At 44.7% G+C, this 21,060-nt stretch overlaps 1 protein-coding gene across 2 annotated transcripts in view; it reads left to right on the top strand.

Moving 5' to 3' along the window:
• The window catches only part of LOC147611045 (serine/threonine protein kinase HRR25-like), a 42,770-nt gene extending 22,338 nt beyond the window's left edge, over positions 1-20,432 (top strand). The window contains exons 7-15 of one of the 2 annotated variants that reach the window (XR_015263947.1): positions 2,543-2,604; positions 2,698-2,761; positions 2,844-2,928; positions 3,027-3,153; positions 18,540-18,619; positions 18,876-18,939; positions 19,037-19,191; positions 19,580-19,970; positions 20,081-20,432. Coding sequence is in view for 1 of the 2 variants with exons in the window: in XM_086785690.1 (XP_086641816.1) it covers positions 2,543-2,604; positions 2,698-2,761; positions 2,844-2,928; positions 3,027-3,153; positions 18,540-18,619; positions 18,876-18,939; positions 19,037-19,191; positions 19,580-19,885 (943 nt within the window). In the remaining variant the exon portion in view is untranslated. Of the gene's footprint in view, positions 1-2,542; positions 2,605-2,697; positions 2,762-2,843; positions 2,929-3,026; positions 3,154-18,539; positions 18,620-18,875; positions 18,940-19,036; positions 19,192-19,579 lie in introns of both variants that reach the window. The other variant, XM_086785690.1, reaches the window with a different exon arrangement.
• The last annotated feature ends 628 nt before the right edge of the window (positions 20,433-21,060 follow it).

The following is a 21,060-nucleotide window of genomic DNA, read 5'->3' as shown; positions in this document are numbered from 1 at the left end:
TCATTATCCTGTGAGAGTCTAGATAGGCCCATATCCCTAACATCAAGCTCCCTCAACATCTCCTCTGAGGTATCATAAAATACTGTTTGGTTATGGGCGGTCCTAGCATTGAAGTCCCCCAGGAGAATGACGTCACCATCCTTGGAGAACTCCCAAATGTCATCATCCAAAATAGAAAAGGGGGACTGCCCGCTAGGTGATGCATACACTGATGTACTAGGAGCAAAATAGCATATAGCAATGTAGAGATATCTGCCCGTCTCTGCCCTCCGTCTAACCCACATGTACCTAGCCTGCTCATCTGTGCGGACTATATGTATCAGTGGCTGCAGCTCCTCTCTAAACAATACTGCCACTCCTCCTGAGCCCCGTCCTCTATGCTCTGAACGAGTCTCCTCTCTACAAGCTGTCTCCCATTGGTATCCACTAACATGTGGCATGGACTGTCCAGGAGCCTGATGCGTCTCACAGTAGAAGATGATGTCCCTCCCAGTGAAACTATCCTCAAAAGCCCCTACATCAAGGCGTAGAGATCCATTACAATTCCAAGTAGCAACTTTGAGTGTAGTCCCATAGGTCTCGCGCCGTCATGAAGAGCGCCTCTCCATAATCACCACTCTACCATCTCTATAGAAGGCCACTTCCCTTTCTCTCGGGCTGCCCTTTTCTCGGGCATAACTTCTTTCATGTGGGCAAGTTGCAAGAGTGTGAGGTCATCTCCAAGAAATATTCCCGTCTTCTTGAGTGTAGGACGTCTCTTCAAGAAGTCCTTCTTCGCTTCCATGGAGAGGAAACGAATGATAAGTGCTCTCTCCTTAGAAGATTCGCCACTACCTTCTCTCTTCTTTCCCACTCTCCATGCCTTTGTGTGCGTGGCTTCAATGCCCATCGTAGAGAAGAGCTCCTTGGTTTCCCCTTCCGCATCATCACGGTCTTTTAGACCGGACACTCGTACATGTAAGGCCCGGGTCTTCCTCCTTTGCTCCTCTTCAAGGGTCATGTTGATGATGGTGGGAGTGGGGATGGGTGGCGATTCTTTACCTTTCCCTTTCTTGGTGACCTCGATCCATTTCTCCGCCTCGTCCTTCTTTTGTGTCTCTGTGATCACCGCCACCCGTGAAGATGTCTTCTCTTTATGTTGCTCCTCCTCCTCTCGAATGATCCTCATTTGTTCCTTGATGGTATTCAGCTCTTCAATAAAGGAGGGCTGAAATTTTCCATCCTCAAGCTTGCCTTGTGAAGTGGCTTCCAACTCCTTTTTGAGGGCTGAGATTTCAGCCGCTTCACTTTTAGCATGCAATTTGGCCTCCACTAGTTCCTCCTTTAGGGCTGAAATCTCAGCCTCTTGCTTGGATGTTCTCTCTTCGAGCTCTTGGATTTTGTCAAATCCCTTCTCGAGTTTGGAGAGGCGGTTTATGATTGCGGTAACGGAAGAGTCGACCATCTTCTTGTTTTCTTTGATAATTGTGCTGAGCTTGTCCTCCACCTTCACGAGCTCCTCTTTAACTCCGGTCTTGGCCATGACTTTTTTAGTACTTCCCATAGCCAATGGACTGGAAATTAATCCATGACACCTGCGCGCAGCAGCAGGGGGGGGGGGTGGGGGGGCGGTCAAGCCATGTAGAGAAAAGAGGAGATTCAGCAGAGAGAGAGTTATGTTGCTGCCTTGGGGGCCTGAGGAAGGAAGGGTGGGTGGTTGGGTGGGTGGGAAGACGGACGGACCAGCCCAGGCAGGCGAACAGCGAAGAGAGAGAGAGAGAGAGAGAGAGAGAGAGAGAGAAAGAAACATTTTATTAACGTCTTCTAGAAGACCGAACTCGGCCTATGAGACAAATCGGAGTACCTGTATGGGGTATCCTCTGTCATCCCAACAAAATGAAAAAGTACTGAACAAAAAAAAGCTGAATCTGGGTGTGCAGGGGATGGAGCTCTACTACTAGGAGAATGCAAAGCTATATGCATGGAGTATACAATCATGATATGCAACCTAGCTAGCTCCATCGTGTACCATACTGGGGGTATAAAATGGTATACATCAGTGAAGGGTGGGGGAAGCGAACAGAGGGAGAGGGAGAGAGAGGGTGGGGGAAGCGAACAGAGGGAGAGGGGGGTGGGGGGCGAACAGTGAAGAGAGAGAGAGAGAGAGAGGGTGGGGGAAGCGAACAGAGGGAGAGGGGGGTGGGGGGCGAACAGCGAACAGGGAGAGGGCGGCGGAAGCGAACAGAGGGGGCGGCGAGCAGGGGCGAACAGCGAACAGGGAGAGAGAGAGAGAGAAGAGAGAGAGAGAGAGAGAGAGAGAGAGAGAGAGAGAAATGAAATGTTATATTAACGTCTTCAAAAGGCCAAAGTGACCTATGAGACCAAAGTTACAACCATGTGCCCAAAATAATACGAGAGAGAGAGAGAGAGAGAGAGAGAGAGAGAGAGAGAGAGAGAGAGATGGCATCTCCAGATTGTCCCAAGGAGTGCAGGATGTTGTGGGTAGTGGCTTTCTATATGATCATTCTAATGTGTTCTAATATTGTTTCTGTTGATGTTACAGGGAAAACAAAAATTTGACTGGAACTGCACGCTATGCAAGTATCAATACTCATATTGGAATCGGTAATTCCAGCTTCAAAGTGTCTATTTGAATCCTAGTTGAGCCTGTGATTTAAGATGGATTTATTAAACTTCTCATGGCTGTGTAAAACACAGAGCAAAGCAGGCGAGATGATCTGGAGTCCCTTGGATATGTGCTCATGTATTTTTTACGGGGAAGGTAACTTTTGGGCTTTTTACTAGCAGTAGCCAGGATGCAGATGTTGGCTCTTTTTAATCAATGACATACTTTTTTCTATTAGCCTGCCTTGGCAAGGTTTGAAAGCTGGAACCAAAAAGCAGAAATATGAAAAGATAAGCGAGAAGAAGATGACCACTCCTATTGAGGTATCAATTATTTTTGCTTTAATTTGGTCTTGAGATGTGCAAATCCCACTATTTTGAGTATTATAGTGAAGCTAATCTCAAACGCTTATGTGTGTTAGGTGCTGTGCAAGTCTTATCCATCAGAGTTTGCATCCTATTTTCACTACTGTAGGTCATTACGCTTTGACGACAAGCCTGACTATGCCTACCTGAAAAGAATCTTTCGGGACCTTTTCATTCGTGAAGGTACATGCACTTACTTTTTTTGGTCAAATGAATGAGGGCTTGAAAGACCTAAAAGAGATTCAAAAGATGCATTTGATCTAGTGGAGTTGGTTAATTTTTGCTTAGTCTTTAATTACTGGCTTCGCTGAAGATATGGTTTGTCAATGTATTGGCTCCTTGGGTTCTAAAGTTGGGTTTTTGCTGTGTTGAAGAAGGAAACCCAAATCAGAACACAGACAAGGGTCTTTGGGACACACCTTGCTCAGATGGTATGCATCAGATGATCTGCAGGACTTTGGTCCTGTACAGCTGACAAACAGCCTCAATCAGGCACGGTCTGCCCCCGATCAAGTGCTTTCCTAATGGGATGTAGACCAGATCCATAGTCCATTTGCGACCAGGCAGGCTGGATAGGGGAGCCGGTGGGCAGGTTGCAAAGTGTTTGGGCAGGGCACCTTCAGGTAGGCAGGCCGCAGGCAGAGCAATAGGTGTGAACATTGAACAGGGCAACCAAATCATTAACGCTTATCTTTAGTATTTGTTAAAAAATAATTGTGAATAAAAGGTTAGTATTAGCAGCCTGACCGCCCTTTATGATCTGCCTACTGAGTGTCTAGAGGATTTGCTGCTGGCTGCCCCCTGCAGGCCCAGAAGAGGCCCACCGCATGGAGTCTACTCCATCTCAGGTTGAGAACCCCATCATAGGGACCCCTTCTCCCTGCCCCCCTTTAGAGGTATCATCTCGATGGAGATCGCCCTGTCCTGCTCCCTCCTCTCCAGGTCATGACCCGCTTCCTCCGAGTCCCTGGTCTCTCTCATGCCTGCCCCACCCGTTGTTGGGGCTCCATGTCATCCCTTCTCCCAGTACTCTCCCCTTTGACCCCTTAGTGTGTGTCCCCTTTTCAGCACCCCCCATCTTCGTGTGGATCTTTGCAGTGACTACTGCCGAGGAGTACCTTCACCATTACACTTTTCTTCTTCTGCAATGGTACCTGTACATGGGCCTCTCCATTCTAGTTTGCCGCATCCTCTTCCACGAAATCTGTCTTTATCCAAATGTGCCACCTACAGCTTTTATTACAGTGCGTGATCTGACACCTGACTATTGTCCTCGGGCACCGACACCCTCTCTAGTACCCCCAAGTCTCAGCCGATCTCCCATGCTATACTGAGTTGTCTATTGCTGCTCCTCCAGTGATAGCCTCGCCCCAATCTTATTCTCCAATGGTGTCAACTCGCCCTTCTAGTGATGGTTCTCACTAGGGTGCAACAGCATCTCCAGGACCATTGCAAAGGAACAAAGACTCAGATGGCGGCAATGCAAGCTCAATATCGACGCACCAATCAAGGACACCAATACTATACCCTCAGAGGTAAATGGCTGTACAAGCTCCGCTTGTACTTTGAATCCTTGGACCTCACCAATGCAAAAAAGATTACCTTCACTATGTCTTTGCTGAAAGACAATGCCTTTTTATGGTGGCAATGACGCGACTGACTGAGGGGCAGACCGTCGGCATGTGGGAGAAATTCGAGCATGTGATCGTAAGTAGTTCATACCTGCAATGCGGACTTTCCCAAGCATGCTAGCTACACCATTTTACCCAAACATGATCATTAGCCTCTTCTATCTCATAGTTTACGAGCCTGGTACTGGAGATTTCTACATTGTCTTGAGAAGACAAGCTACATTATGTCAAAGGATTTACACCCATGTTGCGCACGAACCTTCATAGTTATAATCCAGTCGAACTGTCTGTTGCAATTTGCTATGCCAAGCGCATAGTCGACATCACTTTTACACCTCGGGGATCTTCGTCAGAGGGTCGCCCATGATCTTCTAACTTCAGTAATGGTATTTGATCGGTTTGTGATGGTTTCAAGCCTTATTTTGGCGGTTTTCAAGCTCGACCTTTTCTCAGCATGAATCTTTCTAGAAGTATCACCAACGAGGTCGGTTTTCTTCTAACTGTCCATGGCGCGAGCAATCTTATGAACCACGAGGATCTAACTATGGATGTGACTTTGGACACGACTAATCCCGTAACCCCAAACACTTTACTCAATCCTCTTCTCAAGAACAACAAAAGTCAGGGTTATGTACCATGTATTCAAGTAACCATCATTGGTTCCAATAATCGACAAAACTCTTGTCTTGTGCATCTCGCACTTGGATGCCACGTAGACATATTTGAACAAGAACGTGCAGGACTTGGAGTGGAAACTAGTCCCATGTGAGTCCAGTCCGGGACGAGTCAGGCAGGGTTCCACTCTATGCGTTCGAGGTTAGGTGTGCATTGTCTTGCACATGAAGCAGTGCCAGTGTGCGCTGTAAGTCTCCGTCTGGAATGATGTCAGGTGATTTGAGTGTCTGGTCTGCGACCAAGTGCCAGACATCTGTAGGTGCATTTAGGTTGCATATAGAAGAGGGGGCAGTCCTTTTGGCTCCCCCTTTTGCATATAGAAGGGCCTGGACAGCAAGGCGGCCAGCCTTGAGGCCTGGCCAGCCTGTTGGCGAGTGTTGCAGGTCTGGGCAGCCCACTCGGCCAGCCTCAAGGCTTGGCCAGACTATGGGCTAGCCCATGGGCAGCCAGCCAATCTGGCTGGGCAGCCCACACAGGCTGCACAGGACTGGCCAGCAGTCCAATCGGTGTGCAGCCTGGCCAGCAAGTATTGACAGTGTGAAACGACTATTTTAATGAGAATTAAGCTACTTATTCAGGTCGTGGAGGAATTATTAAGCTGGCCGACTGGTTGCACGATGGGGTATATTAATCCAATGCTGGAATTCAGTCAATCATCTCATAATTCACAAAGGATTGCTGCCTTCCAAGGGCCAGGACAGCCAAGGGGAAGCTCCAATCAAGGTGAACATTGAAGGTCAAGATTTCAGTCTTTGTTTTGCTGATTTGCATCATTCTAATAAAGCAAATACACCATTCGTGGTGGGGGCCCCACAGAGGGTATTCGGGACCCAATATTGTGTCCTCTTTTCCCTCTCTCTCTCTCTCTCTCTCTCTCTCAGTTGGACGTCTTTTGTTGGACGTCAAGAGAGATCTCCGATCAACACAGCTACAGCTGGTTTGGTATGCTCTCTCTCTCTCTCTCTCTCTCTCTCTCTTTGAACCTGCGCCTCCTCCGTCCCTCCCTCCCTCTCTCTTCGAACTTGCGCCTCCTCTCTCCTCCTGTTGTCGCCTGTACCTGCCTCCCCAATTGCAGCTGGCCACCTATGGGGGCCACCAGCTGAGGACCAGAATCAGCACTAGAACGGGAACCCCTTCAGTCCAACAACATGGACGAAGAGGAGATTGCTGCCGAACTTGGAGGAGCCGCCGATGCTACATTTCGCACATCCCATTTCGGGCAGACCCATTGGGATAGCAGCAGACCATGCATATTTGACATTTTTTGTGACTTGTGGATATGTTGGCACACCACCCTCTAGTCATACCAAATACCCAAGATATCACTTTACTCGGGAGACCTCTAGGGTATATGGCAGTGCAGTATATGATGGTCTGTTCGCTCTTGACCCGAGCAGTCCACTTGATGAGCTTATGAAAGAGTTGGCAGATGTATTACATGGTTCATCAGCATATGCTTTCCCATATACCCCTCCTTGCCATATGGCCCCACAGAATGGTTGGTACGATGATGAATGTCGCGAGACTCACGACTGCCTGCAGCGGGAGATCACTCTTGGCATCCACACACATATACAGGCTAGAATGCTCTTCAAACGCCTTGTGCGGAAGAAGAAGCGGGATTACCTGGCCAAGCTCAAGATGGAGATATACCAACTATTTTTGGGGCAGGACAGCAAGAGGCCGTGGAAGATGTTTCATGAGCGACAGCCACCCACACCTATCACAACACCTGAGGCATGGCATGAATATGCAAGAACTTTATATGAAGTACCAGGGCAGCCCCCCATCCCTCATCCGTTAGCGACGGGCCCGGATCATAGTACTTTTGTCACCATTCGGATTGTTTTGGATGCTATTGACAGACTACGTAATGGAAGAGCCCAAGATTAGGATGGTCTTGTAGCAGAACATTTTTCATATGCCAGAGATGTATTGGCACCACTGCTAGTACACATGTTTAACAGGGCCATTTGCGAAGGTTTCCTAGACAGTTGGTCGGCACATACTATTGTACCTCTATGTAAGAGTGGTGACCCCATGATACTAGGGAACTACAGGACCATCATGATTGGCGATTGCTTGGCCAAGATTTTCGGATCTATTTTGGATCAAGAGCTGAGTAGATGGGCTGAGGCACATGGACTCAGAGAGAGCACCTGGGTAGGTAGGTTTTAGACGAGGATTCATGACTTTGGATCACATATTTATCCTTAGGGCTCTCATTGAGGAGGGACGAGCACGGGGGAAGAGGATATATCGCTGCTTTGTGGACTTCCAGCAAAGCCTTTGACACGGTGACACGTGCTAGACTCATGAGGAGATTGCATGACATTGATGTTCCCGAGGAGATGCAATGGGGCATTTATGAATCATATGAGGCGGTGATAGGCAGAGTACGGACTTCTGGAGGCATGTCGGATACAGTGACTAGCACCATTGGGGTGAAGCAGGGATGCCCACTGTCACCCACCCTTTTTGGACTTTACATTGATGAGATATCTGACTACATTGACAGGATGGGGGGGCAGGGGGCCAGTCTAGCAGGGGTTTGGATACCCATACTGCTATATGCCGATGACATTGTACTTATTGCAGACTCCCTTGAGGGTTTGCAACAGCATTTGGATGCTTTGCAGTCGTTTTGTGCAGATAGGGACCTCACAGTGAACCTTGGGAAGACTAAGATTATGGTCTTCAATACCGCACAGGCCTGGGTGACTAGATCCGACCATCAGTTCACTTTTAGAGGTGAATCAGTGGAGTACACCAGATCATGTGTGTACCTAGGAGTCACATTCAGCGGACCACACTTCTCTATGAGGCAGGCAGCAGAGGCTAGATTGGCATGTGGATATGTAGCCCTAGGGGCACTAGAGAGACAATGTGCCTACATTCAGTTTCAGGAGCCGCGCACCAAACTCTGGTTGTTTGACACATTGGTCACACCTACACTCTTATATGGCTCACCCATATGGACACCCAGCCTCTACCACACGAGGAGGGAGCCGCTTGTCAACCAGGTCGGACCAGAGAGAGATTTCTATGATGGATGGCAGGTACTAGAGAAACCACTGGTTGACTGATGAATTCGAATGCTGGTTGATGTGATTTTAGAATTCTGGTTGAGAATTGATGAATTGATTTAGATTCTGATTGAAAGATGATGATTTCTAAATTCTGGTTGAAAGAAGATAAGTTGAATAAAGTCACAATGAGGATGAATGAAGAGAATCCCAGTGATGATGTTAGTAACTTGGAAGACGATTATGACTTTCAGTAGATCACTATGAGATTAGTGGATTGTGCTGATAGATTGTTCGTAGTTTGACCTTTGACCCAGTAGACCCAAATTAAGAAATGACAAATTGAGAACCTAAATAACTGAAATTTCCGTGGGAAGTGTTTAGATGAAATTACTGGTCTGATATTGGATAATGTGTAATCAATGTTGATTAGTGCTGATAGATGTTACTCTAGTGGTAGTTAGTGCTAGTTAGTACTACATGTTACAACTCCAATATGAAACCTTTAAGCTCAGAGGACAAGTCCTAAGTTCAGTGCTCAGAAAATTCAAAAGGCCAGCGTACTATGGTCCTGTCTCAGCATACACAAGCATGTGTAATTACGTCAGTGGAACAAGCACAATCTACCTCTTATTTCTACTTTTGTGTCAACGCATGTGCTGACACTTCATGAATCATTTTTTGGTTGCCCAATCACTGTTCTGATCAATAGTAGATGTTACCACAACTTTGTGGCCGCATCAAATATGCACCACTCGCAGTCCCCACGCTTCTGAGATAGAGTTGGCAGACGGGTCTGGATTTAAGTGCAATAACATGGCTCCTCAACTTTCTTATCACATTCACCAATATTGTGATAAGATGGACTTTGAGGTAATGCCCCTATCCAGATACGACATGATCTTGGGTGAGCAATGATTATATTAGGATGATGCTCTCATCAATTTCCGAAGTGACACCTTATAATTTGTCAAAAATGGTACAGTCATCGATCTCCAAGGCGTTCACGATCAACCTTCTACACCGACTTTGTCGGCACTTTCAAGCAAAGCGGTGGGTTCGAAAGACAGGTTGTTCTTCCACACTTTTAATGATATATTATAGTGAAGAGATGATACCTAACCATAATTCCGAGGTTGCTCAACCCTTCTTTGCTTTGCGCTTGGATCTTTTTCCTACGGAGTTATCCCTAGTTTTTCCTCCTCGACGACCAATGAATCATCCAACTGATCTACTTCGTGGCAATTCGAGTATCTTTTACTGAATCACAAAAAATTTACCATCAGTTAACGGAGCTCTTAGTCAAAGATCATATTTATCCTAGTAAGAGTCTCTTTGGCGCACTTGTTTTCCTTGTGGAAAAGAAAGATAAATCAATGCGACTTTGCATTGATTAACGTGTTCTCGACAAACTCACCATCAAGAATAAGTATCCTATTCCTCTGATTGATGAATTACTTCATGCCAAAGTATTTTCTAAGAATGATTTAAAGTTCGGAAAGTGTTATTCTTACTAAAATTGATTTTTATGCATAGAAAGATGCATAAAGGAAATTGTTTTATTATAAAAGCGTTATTCTTATATTCGTAAAGATGATGAATGTTAGATGGCCTTTGCATGATCCCGACCATTTTTGGACAAGTTCGTGGTTATTTATTTGGAGGATATTCTAGTTTTTAGTGCTTAAGTCAATGAGCACAAAAGGCATATGCATCAAGTTTTTCGGATATTGCGTGACAATGCACTTTTTATCAATCCTCAAAAAAGTGATTTTTTAAAGACATCACTGGAGTACCTTGGGCATATCATTTTAGTTGATGGTGTTTTTGTTGATCCTAAGGATTGACCAATGCCGCAGAATTTTTATGCTTCTCACATTGCAATTGGCACAATCCTCATACAAGAAGGCCGAGTTATCACCTTCGATGGTTATAAGCATTCAACATCACGTTATCCAGTGTATGATAAGGAGTTCTTCACATTGTTCATGCTTATCGAGCCTGGAAACATTATCTTTCAGGAGCTGATTCTGTTGTGAAGACAGATTATCATTCCCTGAAGTATATCTCACTCAACCAGTTATGAATGTACGACAAGGCAGATGGGTGGAGTATTTGGCCAACTTCCATATGGCTATTGAATATGTTCGTGGTCTTTCTAATGTGGTTGCCGATGCTCTTAGCGGAATGCCTCAGGCCCTTGTACCATTTGAATCTTTCGAGCATCCTAGAGAGGGTGGAACGCAAAATGGTCATTCACTGATTTCACCATGCATCAACCACTTCCTGGATTCTGTCCTTCTTCTCCCCCGAAAAGACGTTAGGGATGCAGAATGGAGTTTTTCTTGTAGGTCCTGCAGGTGCGGGAGTACTAGCCACCACCTTATGTAAAATAGTGATTTGTTGATGTAGGCAGTAATCTCCTTGTGGAGATTAGCCATCTCACTACCCTGGTTCCTTAGGGTAGAGACTTTTGCTTGAAATTTTTGTATCTCACTATCAAAATAAGCTTTCTCAACCACAACCATCTCCTCCTCTTCCACCATGATGGTATGGTGGCCAAACTCAAGATCATGGCTGGGTTCCCCAACATCTGCACGTGTATCTCCCGATTCCCGCTCATGATCCGATAAATCATCGGTAAAGGAGAGGGGATGGGGTGTCGCTATGGGTATGAGAGATGGAAGAGAGGAAAAAGCAAGGGTGTATCTTTGTCACTTACAAAAAACATGGAGATGAACATGTGCTGATTCTGATTTTTCCAAGAAGCAAGGGAAGAAAAGCTTCAACCATAAGTAAAAAGCTTGAGAATATCACGTAAAATCACTTACCAAAAGTCTCATGTACTTCGTGTACAAGAAGAGAGGTGCGTAGTTTGCTCCTCGCTGTTTTCTACGCCCCAGTCTCTTATCAACACACAGCAGTGCTGGTTCTACCCTGATGCAAATCTGTTGGCCACCTTGTAGTCTTCTTGTAGTAAACCGGAAGCATAAACCAAGAATATTTGGACTTAAACATTGTAATTAACCATTGAATTCAGCATAAGCATCGCAACATCATTTCACAAATATACATCGAAAGATTTACTTCTTTCCATCATGACACATCTGCACAACATTAGGGACCACAAGATGGGCTGGTCCCTCTCTCTCTCTCTCTCTCTCTCTCTCTCTCTCTCCCCCCCCCCTCCTCTTAAACTGGCATTTTCATTACCATTAAGGAGTGAAATACATCTCTCTCTCTCTCTCTCTCCCCCCCCCCCTCCTTAAACTGGCATTTTCATTACCATTAAGGAGTGAAATACATTAAGCATCATCAATGGGCAGCCCCCAGCCTTATCAAACTACCACTTCTTTCCACAATGCAAGTGAAGACAGTGGCAAACAATATCTTTCAAATGATTGGCACCCTTGTTGCATGCACGGAAGCCTCCTTCTGTGATCGAGTCCTAAGCTTGATTATGGAACACCTGTAGATGCTTAATGAAATGACTAGACAAGACTTCAGCATTCCATGATGCCTTTAACACTTGTGCAAGATATATCTTAACCATACGCTCAGCCTTGATGGTCTTCTTGACCAACAAGAAGTGAGCTTGCTTGCTAAACCTATCCACAATCGTCTAAATAGCATCATTACCCTGTTGGATCTATGGCAAGTCTGCAATGAAATCCATTGTAATACATTTCGATGGTTGCGTGGGAATAGAAAATAGCTGAAGCAACCCTGGTGCCTTTTGTCTATCAAATTTCACCTTTTGATAGGTGATGCCTCTATGTCCTTTCGTATACCTGGCCAAAATAAATACCCCTCAATCACGTGCGTAGTAGGCATTGTGCCTCTATGACCAGCATATAGAGGAGCATGGCACTCATCCAAAACGTTTTACCCCATGCTAGACACCACACATAGGCAATTAACTTTCATAACATAACCCTCTTTCATCACATATCAGGCATTGGCATGACCAGCCATCAAATCACATTAAATAGTGGCAAAATCAGGCATTCGTATGATACAAATCACGCATGGCAGAGGAGTCTCCATGAGAGGCAAGTGAGATAGCTGCTACATACGGCTTTTGTGACAATGCATCAGCCACTACATTCTTCTTTCATGGGGTGTGCAAGATTTGAAAATGAAACATAGAGAGGAAATTGGCCATCCTCATATGCTTCTTCAATAATTTAGTTTGTGTAAGAAACACCTCAAACTTTGGTGATCTGTCTTCACAGTGAAATCAGTCCCAAGAAGATAATGTTTCCATATCGTTAGTGCATGAATTATAACCAAGAGCTCTTTCTCATAAATGGCAAGAGAGAGCTTTGTATCATGCAACCTACGGCTCTCATAAGCCACATCATGTCCCTCTTGATTTAGGACAGCTCCTATGCAATTTCCAGATGCATTCGGCATTGAATGGTTTTTGCAAATCCGGAATGATCAACATTGGATCATGTGTAGTTGCATCTTTCAATTTGAGGAATGCATCTCTCTCTACATCAGTCCATTTGAATATAGCCTTCTTCTTTGTCAAGTCATACAAAGGAGAAGCAATCCATGCAAAGTGCTGAATGGTTGTAATAATACCATCCACTATGTGTGTGGGAGACATTTCTGGTTGCTTCTGGAGGCTATAAATCAACCATCCTTCGAGGGACAGGAGTCACACCGGAATGGGACTGCAACCGACATCTGAAAACCAACCACACAAGCAGGGAAAAAAAAAACATATGTTTTCCCTGGTTGAATCTCTTCACCAATAGGCAAAGCTCTGATACCATTGTCACGTGCGGAAGCTCTGGAGTCTTCTTTCAGCCCTAAGCATTGCATAGGAACACTTGATGCAAGAGAAATCAACATAAACAGAGGAGAGAGAGAGATGGCTGTGTATTCAGTATATCCATACAGTACAAAAAGGATGTTGGTTTCCTTTAGCAATTGTTGGCGGCCCAACTTCAGTGAGTGTGTACACACACACTTATAAACCTTATAAACCATATAAATGAATAAAATCCCATGAATCTTATGTTTTGTGTCCATCTGTCAGGCATTTTCGTGCTAGTTAAACCTCTGTAAAGACTGCACATCAAATCCTGACCTCCATAGGTGTCCTCTTCCATGTGAAATGTCCATATATGAGCCTGTACTTGTGCACACCATACCATGTATGTGTGAAATCACAATTCATAGAGTTCCAGATTGTCTGGCAACCCATCATACCTTGGAAAAATTCCCAGTTCGCATCCTTTGTAAAACAAGTCCGGGCTCATTGGACACTGTACAAATCAAAAGGGTGGACCAAATGGTGACAAGGAGCATGGCATTCGTCCAAAACTTTTTGTCTCATGTTTAGAGCCTCACATAGGTAGTTATCTATCATAAGATAGCCATCTTTCACTACATAAGAGGCTTGTGCATGACTAGCCATCAAATCAGCCCATATATTTGCAAATTTAGTATCCAAATGATACATGTCTCTTGAGTCCGATACGGAGGAAGATGAGGATACATCTCTTGTAGATGATGAATGATCTAGTTACTGAGCCAGAGAGCTTGGAGATCGATACGGTTGAGCCTACAGATGGACTGGAACAGATGTGGATCAAAGGTGCATGATTTGTTCCAGTGCTCCAAGTTTAGCAATAGGGGATGTCACATGCATCACTCATGTGAGTGTCACATGTACATTCTTCTTGCTTGCACTCACCTTCTAGGTAGAGTGCATGGTAGAGTATGGCCTATTTTGGGATGCTTTGGCAGTCCAATAGGTGCCCGAAGGAACCCAAGACATGGACCAATAGCTGGGACATAAGTTGGGCACAATATGAACACAATAGAAGGCCTTTTGGATGACTTTTTGGGGTCATAAAAAGGCAGGTTGACCTGAACCGACCAACTACATGAAACCCTATAAAAGGGCAGTTTAGAGTGCATTCTAGGCATTTCGCTCTTGCACACATAGGTGTTGATATCACTAAGTAGAAGGTAGTCCCCAACTCTCAAACGCAAGCAGTAGGAGATCATCACAAAAGTTGTGAATCAACAAATAACCATGATTTAAGTCAAGATCCAGGTTGAGCATTGTAAGTATAGCATGTTTTAGCAATATACAATAGATTAGTTCTATCTTTCCTCCTCTATTGTGTCTTGCTTAATTTTGATTAGCATTAAACTTTTATGTGCTTAGCGTTTTAAGTCTTTTCACCCAGCAAGGCCTAGACCTTGAGGCTACAGTGGTATGGGATGCCGTGGCTAGGTGAGGAGTGAGGTCAAGGTGTTGGTCTAGCCTCATAGCTCAAGGGTTCTTTGGGGGAGCTAAGGTTGGGAGGTGAGCAACCAGCACTATCATATATTGTGTTTGTACACGGGATGCTTGAGACAACAAGTGGTAGTTTTAGGCCTTATTGATAGGCGTTGATGGTGTTACTGGACCAAGAGTGGTGGAAACCCTGGCAGAGGGTCTTGTTGAACATATCAGCTAGCAAGGGAACTAAGATATCACATTTGTGAGCAATATGCTTAGCGAGTAATCCCTCATGATCCTTAGCTTTGCCGTTCGGGAATTTGTGTATGGCCTTGGTAACATTGGAGGGTGGTTGAGGTGGGTTGTGGGTTGTGCAGATTTTTTTAAGGTGTGCCAAAGTGGGTTGCTGATGTTCAAGTAGTCTACACCATGCTTCACCACTCTCTATGCTTAAGAATAGTTGGTAAAATTTGTTCTCGCATTGGACGAAGAATGCTCGCTTCTGATGATGAGTAAGATGGTGGAAATTCTGTCACTCTTCGTGATTTGCTCGGTTTCTTGCTCTCATAAAAGGTGCAGGCGAGTGGCTGGACACTTGTCATCATGGGGGTTTGGTACTGTGTGCATGCCATTGCAAGGGAAGGAGGCCTGATGAATCTTGCAGAAAGGTAGTCGGCCGAGAGAGTGATTGTTGAGAGGGGCAGAAGTGCGAAGTGGCAATAGAGTTGATCGTAGTAGATGTTATCGAGGTCATGATGGAAGTGCCCCTGAGTGTAGTAAGAGGGGAGACTAACAGGTGGTTGTTTGGGAAAAGTACCGGTAATGGATCAGGGTAGGTAAGTTTGGTTGAAAACCGGGGGTTGCAGGGGGGAGGATAATGAAACCATGGATGTGTTGGGCTAATGCCACATGCACTCTGCACTGTAGTGCATGGTGACAAGATGGCTCATCATCATCAGTGCAACATTGTACATTATTAGTACCCTTTAGGATGAAAATTGTTGTATGCCGTGACTCCATTGTAATCCTCGGTCTAGGATAAGTTAGGCACGAGCTACGTAGGTCATTTCTCAGCCTTAGACAGTCAGTCAGTCAGTCCAAGTCCCTTAACCCACTTGAAGAGATGCATTCATGCATATAGAGTCAGTATCATGGTTTCATTTTGCATATCATTCATCCCATAGGCACATAAGACCACATAGACCATGGCAGAAGCATCAGAATATTACTCAGTATTATTCCAGTATTTTTTCCATAATTTATAGCATTTAATTGGCATTTTTACCTTATTTATCCATTTATCCAGGACATGATGCAGTCGGCCAGCTCTGTAGCCAGCCGACCAGCATCAAAAGCCCATATAAATAGTTGAGCATTTCATCATTCATTCATACATATCATATTCAGCCAACAAGACCTCAACGCTTGGAGCCTTCACCCCAAGGAGCATAAGGGATTGGAGCATTCAGCATATCAGCCATCAACGTTTCATCCATCAGCACATACGAGCATCAACGCTTGAGCATTCAGCCTTCATTTATCAAAACACAGCATCTACAGCATTCAGCCCTTCAGGTCACCTTGCGTTTTCAGCATCCTTATCTTCATCGTTTTGCTGCAGCACTTTGGTGAATGTAAAACTCAGCATTCATATTCATTTTCAGCATTCATACATAGCCTAGAACAGTCCCAATGAGCACCTACCTCAGCCTCAGACTTGTAGCCTTCTTTCATTCCATTGGGAAGAGTGCATAGGCTCGAGATTGGTCATCATTGGTGCTTCTACAGCCGTGTACAGTTCAGCCCGACTCTTGGTCATTTGAGATCTTGCGTTTGGCTTATCATTAGTCCACAGTCAGTCCTTCAAAGTAATAATGCAAATATCTTTCCGGTAAATGGGATAGGGGGCCCTTCAGTGGGTAATTCGGGACCCCATACGGTGTACAATTTCTCTCTCTCTCTCTCTCTCTCTCTCTCTCTCAATCTCTTAAAGTTTGAAGTCATAAAAGTGGATTTCTAAACTCGCGAAACTCAGGATACAGAAGGCGGTGTGAGAATTTGTGTGATAGGATCCTTAATTACGAATACTTCCGCTGCTGCATGTTACAGCTAAAGCCTAGGATCCCATCAAGTAGTCTATTTGCTGGAGCCTCCCCTATGCAGAACATCCACCTATGCACAAATCCATGGCAGGTGGGGACTAATTTGTGTGATAGGATCCTTAATTACGAATACTTCCGTTGCATGTTACAGCTAAAGCCTAGGATCCCATCAAGTAGTCTATTTGCTTGAGCCTCCCCTATGCAGAACATCCACCTATGCACAAATCCATGGCAGGTGGGCAGTCCCCATACTTGTCTCTCTTCAATGACATCATGGAATTTTCAAGACTTGGGGATGTCCTCCTCTTGGGTGCCTGCAATACACAGACACAGAGTCGTACAGGTCCAACTCTTTTATTTTGAGGACCCGATTCTGTTGCACGAGCTCAAGCCAGAAGACTTGAGGGTATCACAGGATACGAGCCACGTCACTTCATTTGGCAGATCTCTCCTGGAGCTTGGAGCTACACCTGGACTCATTGTATATTATGGCTTGGCTAGATGGTCCTCTTCAGGTGGTCCCTGGGGCAAGTAACGTACTGCAATGTGGACCATGAGAGAGAGAGAGAGAGAGAGAGAGAATCTAAGGAGAGCTGCAGCTTGTATCGGTCAATGGACGTGCAACAGGTATGGATGTAGGAGACTGGGGCAGGTTGCAGTGACCTGTAGAGATCAGGTAGAGGAGTGAAACGTGGCCTACTGTCTATGTACAGGATAGGGTACGTCATTTTAAAAACATAAAGAAAGTGGGCTGTTTCAGTATGGGTACTGAACGTTCAATACTATATGGAATGTTTCGTATACATCGAAAGGATCTGTGCGCATACAAATGCAACATTGCTTGGAAGTGATCTGGATGGAGCTAAGGTTGGGTTGCCAACAAACCTTGCCAATTTGTTTCACCCTTGGCCATATTCTAATGGGCTTGTCCATAAAGCACTTGCTCCTAGAAGTGAGTTTTTTAGTCTTTCACTGCTCTCTATTTCTCTATTATTTACTTGTACTTTAGACAGACAAGCCTTGCGTTTGGTATAAGAGTGCATAGGGTTTCGTACATATTCATTTGTAGCTATTCCTCTCAAGTTGGCTGCTTGATTAGGGTAAGCACTTAGTGTCAAAAGGGCAGTGTTTAGATTGGAAAAATTCTTCTTTTACACCCTAGCTTTAGCATTAGGTTTTCTTTGTCCTCTATGTTTACCACTAGAGCAATGATCTTCAGGTGCACATGTCCATTTGGTTAGCTGTCTGCTTAAATGGCGTCCTTTCACAGAGTTGGTCCTTAATCCTGGACGGGATCAGGACTTGGTATCTACAGCTGGTAGAAGATATTAAATGCAAGTATCGTTTTAGAAGTGGCATTTATACATATAGGGAGATTAGATTACTTGCATGCCCCCTCATTAGGATTAGGAACATTCAACACCCCCAAACATGTCCAGTAGACCAAGAAAAACTAGAAAAACCAGGCCCCAAACTCTACTCAAACAGTCTCGCAAAAATCAGACATGACGTGAGCGTGCAGGGACATGCGTGAGCCTGGTCTGAGATGTGATGTGAGCCTAGTGGTAGCTGCACCTAATATTGTACCAGGCAGTTAACACCGCCTCAAAAACTTGTAAGGACTCACCTACCCATGTCCCAGAAAGATTTTTTTGTCAGAAAATCTGCACCAGTGCCAAATTCCAAGAAAATTTTGTGAGGATAAACTCTTTCCTCCTATATTTCAAGTATCTTCTTATGAAACAAGGCTTGAGCCTGGTGTTCTTTTGAAAAGGAGACTTGTATTGAGTTGACAAAGTATCCCATGAATATGGGACCATCCATCCCACTAGATTAAAAATATTTTTTTTGCATAGTACCAATCTAGTTTTTGTACTGGGATTTTCAGGATTTCAGTTCGACTATGTGTTTGATTGGACCATTCTCAAATATCAACAGTCTCAAATCGCCAGCAATCCTCAGAGACTTGTAAGTTACTGAGTGTCATATTTCAACCGTCCTTTGTTTAAACTCATTGTCTGAACCACACCATGCATATGCACTCATGCATGTCGACGCATGCCGGTGCCCATGCATGTTTGCACCCTTTTCAGGCACTCAGTTGTGGATTTTGAGGCATTTATAATTTAGTTTTTTGCCTTTTAGTGTGCAAAATTATTAAAATTTACATGCATGAACTTTCCAGTTTCGTATACCTAACAGCTACCAAAATTCTGTTTTGAAGATTGGAACTGCAGGCCCTAGCAATGGCATTGTGGCACCAACTGCTGTTCCTGACTTGTTACCAGGTATCCTTGCAGAATTATCAGCTTATTTATGTAGATAATATTTGTGTTTGTTCATCCACGAGCTTCTTAGTATTGGAGTCCTCCTTTTTGCAATCAGGGCTGGATGGCCACCAGCTGCCACGAAATTCTGATGCTGCAGATGGATCCCGACGTAGGCTCATTGGAGGCTTGAGTGGTGGAGGTGTTCAAGTCTCATCAGAGACACCCAAGCTGAAGAGTCCGGTGGCTGATGGCATTGCTGCAAATAACATGGTCAGTGTTTCAAACGTCCATGAGCCCTAACATAACGATTCTGAAGTTGGAACTCTATTCTTTTCTCAGTTGTGAATCACCATCGCTGTTCTTAGCAAGGTCTTACCTAGAATTGCATCAAACGATGGTGGAAACAGAGACTTGGGTAGAACAACAATCGGAATTGTGAATCAACATTGCATTCTAAGGAAGTTGTGCTTACAAGAAACTGAGATTTGGGTTTCTAAGCAAAGCTCTACCTAGAATTGCATTAAATGATGGTGGAAACCGAGACCTGGGTAGAATTTGTGAATCTAAGCCTTGTAAGAATCTCCATGGCTAGAGTAAAAGTGCAATCAAGTCACGAAGGCAAAAAATAACCAATCGCTTTAGCTTCAATTTTTGCCAGGGTCAAACTGAACCTGAGCATGGCCGTGCTTCAATATTTACCCGAGGTGGGAGCTCATCAAGGAGAGCTGTCATATCTAATAGCAGCAGGCAAGGGTTATTGAATGAAAATGCAGACGCATCTCGAGCACTAAAAAGCAAAGCGGCACCTATCAACCTTCGATCGTCAGTCCAACGCACCTCAATGCTAGGCTCATCTGACCAGAAGCGGGTGGTTCCCAAACGGAATCCATCCGTCCGAAGCAACCATGAAGATTCGCTTAAAGGCTTTCAGTTTCTCTCTATGGACGTGGAGCATAGGCAATAAATGGTTTTCATTGGCCCCATGGAAGCGGGTGTTCAAGTGAGATATAGACTTGTGGCACGAGTCGGTATCTTCGGATCAATGCAAGGTAAATGCTAAGTCCTTTCCAAAGTGCTGATGCTTTTTTGCTTGGTCTTCATTGAACCAGTCCACACATGGAAGTTCTACTTGAGCCTTGTTTTTATGTTCTTTGGACAGTCTATTGTACATCTGCTGAGGCCTCATCCTCTCTCTTCGTGTAATATGGAGAGTCTTTGTATGTAATGCATGATGGAGTTGGAGGCTTGATGGATCAAAGCTCCCTTATTTTAAAATTTACATATATGAATCTTGAACCCCTATCAAGACCGTTAAAAGAGTGTGGTCAAGGTGACATGACACAATGTTGGGATTCATTCTCATAATAATGGCCTCCAAGATGTCACAGTTTTAAGTGGACATGAGGCATGATGCTATTTTATCTGGTTATGCCACAAGAAAATGATAAAATGTTATTTGTTATTTCTTAGTCAGTGCAGGCTGGCAACAGTTAAAAGGCTATTGACATGCACATAAACTTTGTACGACTAAATGAGTAAATTGCTATTATTGTTAGTAAATTAAATGTGTTTGTTTTCTCTTTCATCAACCTATGTAGATATTGCTTATCCCCGGGGTGTTTGCAACTCTTTCTCTTCTATGCAGCCATTAGCCATGTTCACCCACACTGAGCTGTTCAATTTTTATCCCCTATGGTCCTGCAAGAATGTAAGGTTGACACAGAAACCCCAAAAATAAATAATAATAAAAAAGCCGACATTACTTATGCATGCGCAGACACACACATACAATTTATTCTCCTTTCCTCCGGCCTTTTTCCTCCTCCTGCCAGCAGCTAGCTCCTGCTCCTCTTCTGCCTCTGGCTGCTTCTTCCGCCTCTTCCTTCTATTTCCTCCTTCCTGCTGCTTTCCTCCCCCCTCCCCCTCCCCCTTTCGCCCCCCTCTCTCCTAGTGACTGCATGCATGTGTGCACATGTGAAATAAAGCCTCGTTTGTGTGTGTGTGTCCGCGCGCGTACATGTGAAACAGCCTGCTCTCTCCCTGTTTCACACCTCCCTTCCTCCCCTTTTCAATCTTTCTCTTTCCCTACCTTGCCTTGACGCACAAAGGTCAATGTCTTCTTACCCAGGAGATTTCTCC

This window comes from Cibotium barometz, chromosome 48, assembly GCF_041138505.1.
Source record: "Cibotium barometz isolate CiBa-2024 chromosome 48, ASM4113850v1, whole genome shotgun sequence".
NCBI lineage: Eukaryota > Viridiplantae > Streptophyta > Polypodiopsida > Cyatheales > Cibotiaceae > Cibotium > Cibotium barometz.
The sequence above is the reverse complement of the archived record's forward strand: the minus strand, read 5'-3'. Positions and strand labels throughout refer to the sequence as shown.